Genomic DNA, 10989 nt, shown 5'->3' with positions numbered 1-10989 from the left:
TTGTTAAATCATGAAAAATTTATTTTCATTACATATACATGAAGGTAAAAGATTTCAGTCAATAGTGTTTTGAACAAGCATTTCTGACACGAGCCTGTTAGTGTAGCTAGGCTGAAACTTAATGCAAAGTTAGTGTTTTGCCTTTATTTAGTAATTCACTTTTAGTGTGTATATACAGAATTCATTTTCCTGTTAGAATACCAGAGACAGTAATATCGCAACATTTACATTCCTCATATAAAATGGAGTAATGTACATTTTCAGCTTGGTGTAGATACATAAATATGTACAAAATAAACATTATTGTAATTAACATATTCAGACCATTTATTATTTAGCAACATCAAAAGCAGATGCACATAGATTTAAGTGAAAATGGTGAAAAACACCTTTATGACATTAGTGACCATTATTTGCATATATGAAGTAGTACAGATAAAGGCTCGCCTTTCAAGCCTTCTGTGGGCATCCAATAACTTTAGTAAAAAACCAAAACTAACTGAGAAGCATAAGATAATTATATATATATGTGTGTGTCATGATCAGATGGTTTACTAGGGTCCATCTTGATCACAAAAGGATAACAATGTAAAACATACACATTTGTTCAGAGCATAAAATATTGCACAAAAGCAATTTCTTTTGAGGAAAATAATTCCTGTGTTTGTGAACAGCAAAACTGCTTCTTACACATTAAAGAAATAATATATTTGCAGTTTCTAAACCAAAGAACATTCAGTAATACTGTCAAAACTGTCATCCATCAACTTCTTCCCAGCCTATTTTATGGCAATGGTATGTCATTAGGAAGATTTGGCAAAGAGAGAAGGCAGATAGACAGTACTTGTATATATTTATCACAGGCCAGACCAATCCAATAGTTACTTAAACCAACTGCTGGATGGTTTCAGTTCCCTCAGACTTTCAGCCTTAAAGAAATATGGAAGTCTTCAGTGCTAGTCACAGTGATAATCACACAGTAGTAGAGTAAGATTCTGTTCTTCTCTGCTTGGAAACCATCTTGTCTGAATTCCCAGTCTGAAGGGCACTTTCCTCAGTATCACTGTCACTGCTGTCTACAAGTGTGTGATCCAAAGACATCTGACCAGTCCTCCTAGGAAGATGAAAGTTCACCCCACTCTCCTGTATGGAGTTAGTTAGAAAATCTTCATCAGAAGAATGAAATGATTCATCATCTCCGGTGAAATGGTTGACAATGTGAATCCCATCAAAAGTGGGTTGGTCTGAGAAGCTTCTCTGGCCTTTTAGACATTTGATCTGTTAGAAAAAGTCGAAGTTGACAGTTAATCACAGCTCAAGAGTCCAGCAATAAAAAACCCAAACAACAAAAACCAAACGAAAAAACCAAGTGTATTATCAAGAAATGCCTCATTGAACTCTTACTGGATGCACATTTGATGATCACTTCAAGTATTTCAGTTCTAAGGCTTAATAATCAAGGTACCTAGAATCAGTAATGAGAGATTCTGCTTCTACTGCATCTTTGATATCCACACAAGGATGGCTTCTGTCTTCTAGAGCGGCCTATTTGTTTCAACAGCACTTTTGGCCTTAACATTTTACTTTATAGCTCCATTCTATCTCATACTGCCTGATTTCTTACTTGAGAAAGCACCCCCTTCAATGAACAGGCTCCCAAGTAAATATTGCCAGCTTCTCAGAGTCACAGAAAAAAATCCCCAAGAGGATGTTTAGTTCAGTCTACATTGTAACATTAAGTATCTTAATTATCTAATTCAGATCCTATGACATTTCACATCAAATAGTATGAGAGAAACATCTCTGTACAGCATAAAGAGATTGTAGTTGCAATTTTAAGAGAATGTCAAACAAGACAGAAATTGTTACCTGACCACAGACAGATAATATTTTAATTCAATGTGCTGCAGAGTGATAGACAATTTCAACCATGCATTCAAACTATTCAAAACTAAGACCCAAAGCACTAAAGTTTGGCAAGTCTCCTGTTAATTTAATGAAAAATAACTGCAATTCATGGAAGACATTCTGGAGGTTGATTGTTTTTGTGGTGTTTTGGTTTGCTTGATCTAGAATTTCATTTTTGTTAGCTTTTAGTAGAAGATACCTCAGGATCAGTTTGACAGTCAGATATTAAGCTAAAAAATCCTGAGGATGCAGATAAATATTAAAAACGGATTATAGAGCCTTCCTGATGTCACTCTAAAAGCTTAAAAGATGCACCTAGTGCTAATTTGGAAGCGGCTTTTTACAGCAAGAGACCTGGAGAATAGAAGGAATAAAATGCTGAAGCATTTCTTTACCAAAATCTGTTTGATGTTTCAGAAATCTGAGGCAATGTTCACTTTGATAAGTAAGAAGTTCTTGTATGTCTTTGGTATTGACACCAATAGGAGATTTTTACCTGTCTGTTTGGGGAAGAAGACATCTCTGTACTTACCATGAGCTTGTGCAGAAGATGAGAATAAAAAAGGAGTTGAAAAAAGATCACAAGAGTCATAATCATGCTAGAAGCCATGAAATTGCATGTTAGCACGTAAAAACTCTAACTTTTGATGTTACAGTAAAAAATCCCTGTTAGAAATACGGGAACATGATGTAGATCTAAACCTTTGTGGTTACTGTGCATACTAACATTAGTTTTTTGCATTTTCTTCACATACACATAGGCTGCAGTTGTTTCATGAGGACTTTGTATAAAGACAAGAAAAATAGAGCTCCACACTTGTACAGCATAACTCATGATGCAAGCAAAACCAGCTTATATCAACTATAAATATATCTGGAATAGATAATTTTTACTAGCTTATATATCTAGATGCAGAAAGCCTGGTACAGAAATTCTTGTGTTATTTAGAAATATTATTTCTGAAAATATCCTGCAATATGATCAGATTAGCTATCACATGAATTTTCCAAAACAGCTATCAATTTTAGTCACTAGGAAAATAAAACACAGAAACCCAACAATTTCTCTCCACCCTTACCACAGGAAAAAAAAGAACTGCTGTACAAGTGACTACGAACTTCATATTAGAGAAAGAAATTATATGCTTTTAGGTCTGTACAGTTAAGCCCTTGGTTCACCTGAAATTATAAAGCTGATACTCAATGTTAGTTGTTTGGAACACTCAGCCAAGCCAATGACCTCAACTGTTTTTGTGAAGACTTAAACATGATACCTTTAGATGAAGTTATTTAGGTAACATGACAAAATCATGGTTTCACAGTTTAGGCAGCAACTGTTCCAAATGGCAGTCTGTGGAAAATGCTGGTGGTGAAGATAATCATGAATAGACACAGCCTTTGCCAGTTCCTAAAGGGAGGCTCAGAAAACACTGTGTTATCTTTGTGCATCCTTTTGTTAGAATAACAAATCTCTGACTTTCCAGAAACACTTTTGATCTGCAGCTTTACACTTGGCTGCCTTTTTTCTTAAGCACTCCTCACATGTAAGGGGAAACAGACCGCTGTGAAGAAACATAACACACTGCAGAGAATACACACTACACATTTATCAATGGTCACAGAGCTCCAGAATTTCTGTCTGCTCCAGAAACGGCCACCTCAGCCAGAACACTGTGCCATAGACCTTGCTTGTATTCTGAGGATCAGCAGGCTGGAGAGCAGCACTGCTGAAGAGGACAATGGGGTCCTGACACAAGGAAGGCTAACTCAAACCTACACCATCCCTGGGCAGCGAGGAAGGTAACAGCATGCTAGGCTGCACTGACAGGGGCAAGTGTACTGTCATAGCTGAAAATTGTTCAGGGCCCCTTCAACGTAATATTTGTTCAGGAGCATTTCTGAAGGAGCTTGATTATTTGGAATTTTTACTGCAACAGGAATGCTTTGTGTGGCTTCTCGGAGTATTTGAAACAATTTGCAGACAGCCTGCACTCCAATGCAATTAAATAAAAGCGGATAATGCAGCATAAAGTTCTACAATTGAAGTTTCCTAAAATTAAGTTTTGTACTCTCATATAATTTTACAGTCTAGCAAGTGAGGCTCTACACCTCTAAAAGAAAAAGCAGTATCTTTTTTCAAGGGAGGAACTTTACTGTACTATTGGCCCAGGGCAATGGTCCATCAGCCCAATATGGTGTCTCCAACAGTGACAGCAGGACGTTCACATTACCAAGCCTCCATTCACTTGCCAGAAGCTGTTGTAGCAAATAGGAGTGAAATCCCTTTCTAGCTGCTCTGGCATACATTTACAGATCAGCTGTCCCTGACTGATCATAAATTTGCTGTCTACCTCCACATCTCCAGTGGCAGCAAATTCCAGAAATTCCTTTATTTGTTATAAATTAATCTACTTATTTTAGTAAGTGTCCCCAGACTCTAATAATGCAGGAACAAATGGTGAAAAGCAGTTCCGTGGTCATTATTCTGAAACTTTAATCATAGAGTTTTCTCTCTAGAACAGATGCATCCCAATCCACTTTAGCTTCTCATAAACAGGTGTTAATCAAGACAACCATCATTCAGTTCCCTTTAACTTTCCTACAGACCTTCTTTAAATTCTCTACATCCATCCAGATGCCAAGTGGCAATACAACTCCCTTTATTTGGTTTTTAATATACTTCCTATTAATGCCCAATGTTGCCTTGTCTGGTTTGGCTGGTGCTGCGTGCTAAGCCAGTGTCAGAGGACTCAATACCAACTGAAAACATCTTTCCTGATTTGTAACTACCACTTCTATGTTTGCCATTGTGTAGGTATGGCTTAGATTTTGCAATAAGTGAACAACTAGCTTATCCACACTGAAACTAATTGGTCAGCTTTTTAAGACAGACTTGAGATTCTTGTTGTCAGTGTCTTATTGGAACATGGGAAAAGAGCTTAAGGTAGGAACGAAAGCATTAGGCGAAGATCTTGCCATTCATCTAGCCAAGCATACTGAGACAATGGGGAATCCAACTAAGAGCTTGGAATGCAGGATGTGTGGATCCAACTCAAACACTCTCCCCACAGCCTAGTTCTACTCTATACCTATCCCTTAAGGAACTACAACCATGTTTTACAAAGTGTGGACCTGCACCCCAGGGTCTCTCAGTTTCTCTTCTCTTTTATACAGTCGATATTGGTTAAAGGCTTTCAGTTTTGGGTCTGGCCTTCCTTCATGTGAACGGAACTTGATCTCTGTCACTCCAACAAGTAACACTTAAAGGAACCTGTTTTTTACTGCTTCAGTTTGCAAGAATCTCAAATCTGATCTCTAAAGAAAAAAAAGAAAAACAACAACAACAAAAAAACCAGGTCTGGTAAAGCCCATGTGTTTTGCTTTTAATTCTCAAATCCAGGTCATATTGTCTAGATGACTGCAACTTCAACCCAGTTAGTTTTTACTACAACACATTCACAAGGTCTTTAGGACATTTCAAGGGGTTAATAACATTATGTGATCAAAAAATATGTCATCATTATCCCTTCAAAAGCCAGCTGAATCAACAACAAAATTTTAATAACGTGCACATTTATATATCTTCTTGTGTCTAAAGAATTCAGCATTTGAAAGACAAACTGTTATGTCTACTGGGCAAAATATGAAAAAACTGTACATACTCTTAACAGGTAACAGTGTACTTCCACAAATACAGAAGAGCTGAAAAAAGGCTAACAATCAGATCCTTGAACCTTAAAATAAACTTTCTTACCTGATGCTGACTGCCTCATCAAGCCAGGCATGAAGGAGAAACAGTAAAGAGAAATTTAGAAGTTTTAAACAATTCAAAAGGTGTTCCATATTAAACCATAGAATCAAGTTTGAAGGGTCATAGTCAGTTGCAAGCAAGTTATATTTCTAAGTCCCTCTGGGTTTTTTGAGTAGGGAACATAGGTTAAACTTTCAAGTGGGACTTTGTGAAACAGTTTGACTTAAGCTCTGGGAGACATTTTTATGTTGTAACCTGTGAGGTTTTAAGCTAGGAGTTCAGTGGTGAAAAGTGGAACTAAAATGCTACTGTCTGCTCCTTTTAAAAGGTTTCAACCAGTAATTAATTATTTAAATTTACTCAATTCCAAAGTAATAAAGACAGGTTTTAACAAAGCTTGCCAATGAGTATTAAATCTAGTCACAGTAAGATAACCAAGAAATACACAAGTGAGATGGAAATGTGACCACTGCCTTGGGTGAATAAAAATGATTTTGGCAGAAGGCAGTATATCAATTTAAATGTTTATTTAAAGAATAAAGATCCTGAATTCTCAGTGCTTTTACTTGCAAGAAGAGGAATCTAAAAATCAGATTTCCCTCTTTATGTGTTCTAACCTTAGTAACATTTGAAAGTCTTCATAAGATTTCCTACTTAAAACCCAAACATGATTCAAAAGAAAACTAGAATGCTGCTGAAAATATGATCTAACCACATTTAGCTGAAGAAACAAGTCATAAGGATTTTCAAATACCTTTCCTCTAATTCAGAAAAATATTGTCAACTTGACACCATGAAAATAGAGATTTAGAAAATTACAAGTCAATTAAAAATCACTTATGATCTATTAAATTTAAATCACATCTATTAAATTCATGTTAAATCACATTTAACATGAATAAAAGCAAATTAATTGGAATTCTTAAAAATTCCAGAGACTGTCCACAGCATCTAATGGGATCCCTTATCCTACTTAACAGCTGACTGCTATTTAGTGATGACTCTCCTACTGTAACAAGATGACTGCAGTTTAAGGCACAGAGTAGTACACTATCACCTCATTTAAAAAACTCCCACTAACTTCTTCTGGAAAAATGCTTATCACAGCAAATCAAGTAAGTGAAGCATCTCCAACAGAATTAGTAGGAAATACACTGCCATTAATGACAAATATCAGCCCAGACAAATATTCCATCCAGCAGGTATTACAGTGCAGCAGCCATTCTTCCCCTGTACTCAGCGCTGGTTAGGCTGCACTTCAAGTGCTGCTTTCAGACCTGGGCCCCTCAGTTTAGGAGGGATGTTGAGATGCTCACACACATCCAGAGAAGGGCAACAAGCCTGGTGAAAGCTCTAGAACACAAGCCCTGTGAGGAGCAGCTATGGGCACTGGGGCTGTTCAGCCTGGACAGGAGGAGGCTTATCACTCTCTACAACTCCCTGAAAGGAGCTTATAGCAAGACAGGGGTCTTCTCCAGGCAACCAGCAACAGGACAAGAGGACAAAGTCTTAAGCTGTGCCAGGGGAAGTTCAGGCCGGACATTAGGAAAAACATTTCACTCAGAAAGAGTGCGTGGGGATTGGAAAGGGCTGCCCAGGGAGGTGGCAGAGGCACTGTCTCTGGAGGGGTTTAAGACTGGATGCAGCAGTTAGTACCACGGTCTAGTGGTGGTGTTATGGGTGTGATAAGGTGGTGTTAGGACATAGATTGGACTCAATGATCTCAAAGGTCTTTTTCAACCTAGTTAATTCTGTGATTTTTGGAGTTTATGAACTGATTCAATCTAATATAGCTGCAGCATCATTTATCTACTTCTCATTTCTTCAAACACTTGCAGCAAAAAAATTGAAAGTGGCAAGAGTAGCTCATCGGAAATCAGAGCAAGCAGTAAACTCCAGGCTGGATAATCCTACTGTGGGCCCAAGCCAGAACAGTGGTGAATGGCAATATTAAATACCTGAATAAACCTAGGCTCCTTTTTCTGGCTGTGCCAGCATAGCTGCTATTCTTAAAAGTTAAAAAACCCTCTGGGCTGACTTTTTTTTTTTTCCTTTCTCCACCTATAGCAGGCTTAAAAGCAACAGTAGTGAGGTACTACAGGATAGATTGAATCTGCCCCACTCATCATTAGCTCCTTGGAAACCAAGATTGTGTTTGTGATTAATTACTAAAGTCTCCTGTTTAAGGAAACTATTACCTTTGGGTTTGAAACTCATACTTCTAAAAGGATGACCAACATATTGCTGTACAACCTGAAATATTTATGTCAAATGAACTTTGCTGACCATACCACTAAAAAGAGATAAGTGTGCTGTAAGTGAAAAGCAAAAGAGCAGCAGAGAATTTCCAAGACTGAGTAATTTCAGGCTTTAGGGGTTTTTATCAGCATTTAAATATTTGGCTTCTGTTTTAAATTGCCAGCTTTCATAAGTCATAATCAGTCTAAGAGTAATACAAAATGTATTTAAAAACCCCTACAACTGTCAGGAAGCTTAAATAAATCTACAGAATAAAATCTACAGGAGCTCACCTCCAGTTGTCCACATGTTTATTTCATACTGCTCTGAATGTACTCTTAAATTTCTTGACTCAAGTTTTTTATAAAAAGTGGGTTTTTTCAACATTATCATTTTGAGAGTACTTGAGCTAAAATGAAATATGATGTTAAATTAAATGTATGTTGTAGATCAGTTCTACCATAGAGAAGTCTGCTGCACTGCAAACGTGACAAAGATTAAAACCAGCAACAAGTGTTCAGACCAGAAGGTTTCCAGTGAATCAGAACAGGAAACCAATAAAGCAATCAATGGCAGGTCATGACTTTTTGATCACTGCACTCTATGGTTAAGTATCTGGTTTTGATCTAGTGAAGTCTAATCAAGCTTAACTTTGAAGTTAGGTATCAAATAGACAATTGAAATAGCAACAGCGCTGAGGAATACACAACTTAAATGCTGTTTTGAAAAGAAGTCAGTATTTAGTAAGTGTGTCAGGTTTTATTTCTTGAGGGAAGTTTTATAAGAGCTGACAGGTTTGTTGTAGTGAGACTGTGTGCAATTCCAAAGGAAGGTCCAGGATGACAGGCCTAGGAATTTTCCTTCTACCTCCTAGCTAGTTATTTATAGAAAGTTCCCAGAAACTCTTTCTACAAGAAGCTGTAATGGAAGTGTTTGTTTGGTGGGAGGATACAGCAACAAAAATATTTTAAAACAGCAGTGCAATCACACCTCATGTACTGCAATTACTACATTCAAGAAAATACCTAAATCTCAATACTCTTTGTCCCTACCTTATGCATCTATAAATACAAATGTCACTGAAACTCAAGTATTAACTAGAATGTACTGGCTGATAGAGACTGAAAATGCACCCATTACAGGCAACAGTTACAGGAAATGAGCATTTCACACTTTTACTCTGTCATTTAAAAGCAGGGCTTAAACTCAGCATTTTTAAATGGACTAAGTAACATTTCTGCCCCTGATTGCAGAAGCTACTTTCATCTGGGCTGACTGGCACTCAAATTGATAAAAGAATTTTAGGAGGTGTTTCCACCACATTTCCACTGTTTGCCTCCTTATATTCAGATAAGCTTACAGAGACCTATAACAAACTAACATATAGTAATCTTCTCCAGAGCTTGTTTTCTCCCAGAGCTGGCACCTGTGTATGGGTGCTAATCCACAGTTTTTACAAGGAACAACTACTCAGATAAACCAGTAGACCCTCAATTCCTCCATTTTTTAATCCCCAAAATTTTATTATAGGCAGAAAAACATGACAGACCCTGACATAGCTCTATCAGTAAAGTAGACAGGCCACACAGCTTCAAAAATCAAGAATATTATAATGCCATGACAGAGAAACAATTTTACCTCTAATCAGTTTACTTGCTTTGGCAATCCATACAAGGTTTAAAGGACACAATGTAATTAATTATAGCTAGCTGTATTTCTCTCTAATGCTGCAATCAAGAAATATTACACTGCTCAGCAAGACAGATCTGGAGCTGTGATGTGTAGGATACAGTCAGCACAAAAAAGGGGGAAAATGTTTATAAAAACAGCAATCACCAATCTTAATTTATTTTAGCACCGAATTCAATCTGTCACTAGTGGCAGGGAAACAGTTAAGATTCATACCAAAAACCATTGCCCTCATCCAAGTAAACAAAGTCATACCTGTTCCATTTAAGGAAAACTACACCACTGTCCAGGTTATATTGATCACATTTAGAGGTTTTCTTCCCTCTCACAAGGGATGGAAAATATTTTGTTGATGGTGTTACCAGGGGGGAAGGGAGAGGAATCAACTCTTTCTGACAAAGATGACGATTCATGGAATGAAGTACCATCATTATGGAATCAATACTGTCATTTAGGGCAAGTGTAACATGCCTGTGTTAATTACATTGTGACCACTCGAAGTTAATTGAATTTTAAAAATGATGGTTATAAAATATACAGGGATTCAATTGTGTATTCCATCTGCCTGTTAATTGCTTGTTTAGTGAGATAGTTTCTAAAGGTAGCTGCTTTACTAAGGGCAATTAAATTGGAGAAAGCTACTGAATAATTAAATGTCCCAATCAGTTCAGTCTTTCAGTAATAATCTGGGTATTTTCAAGCCAGTATAACATCTCTAATCCTTATAAGGACAAGCTGAGTTAAAGGAATAAAGCAATTCACTTTTCTAAAGTATAGAGTATATATTTAACTATCCTGTGTAGACAAAGCTGCTACATTAGATTGGGTGTTTGCAAACCACATGACCTCACAAACGCTATCTTATCACATCACAGGTTCCTCAGACTGACCACAACCACTTAAATCAGACTCTGCCAGCACAGACATTCTGTAACTTTGACACATACTAGTAAAGCAACTACATTTTTCAGCTGTCCTTGCAAGAGCTTTATTTGTGGGGAGGGAAAAATCTGATCATCTCTTGTCCAACTGTTCTTGCAAGATATGGTAAAAGAAAAGCGCATGATTTATTGTGCTATAAACTTCCACCACAAGCTGAAATGCTTACTTTGTAAATCTGAGGGCTAACATATTTCCTTTCAGAGACAACATTTCTTATCAAGTAAGAAAACATTTATAAAGAGTCACATATTTTGAAAGCACTTGTCTAGTAAAAAATCTATTAGAAGATGTTAATGTGACTCCAGTCTGGACTGAGAAACAAGTGCTTTCCAAGAGTTAATACAGGACTTTCAACCAACATTGCTGAGAACTATGAAGGGAAAACAATTGACTGAAGTAAAAATTGACTGGAATGAATCCCACACATCTTAGCTGGTTTTATCAAAGTGAGCAAGTACAAT

At 37.0% G+C, this 10989-nt stretch overlaps 1 protein-coding gene across 6 annotated transcripts in view; it reads right to left on the bottom strand.

The window, feature by feature from the left end:
• The window catches only part of EVI5 (ecotropic viral integration site 5), a 72015-nt gene continuing 61026 nt past the window's right edge, over positions 1-10989 (bottom strand). For all 6 annotated transcript variants that reach the window (XM_058808687.1, XM_058808691.1, XM_058808692.1 and 3 more), the window contains one exon: positions 1-1278. In XM_058808687.1, the coding sequence (XP_058664670.1) occupies positions 973-1278 (306 nt within the window). In that variant the 3' untranslated portion in view covers positions 1-972. The remainder of the gene's footprint in view (positions 1279-10989) is intronic.

The sequence above is a fragment of the Ammospiza caudacuta genome, chromosome 7 (assembly GCF_027887145.1).
Source record: "Ammospiza caudacuta isolate bAmmCau1 chromosome 7, bAmmCau1.pri, whole genome shotgun sequence".
Classification (NCBI taxonomy): domain Eukaryota; kingdom Metazoa; phylum Chordata; class Aves; order Passeriformes; family Passerellidae; genus Ammospiza; species Ammospiza caudacuta.
This window is presented reverse-complemented; position numbering and strand designations above follow the sequence as displayed.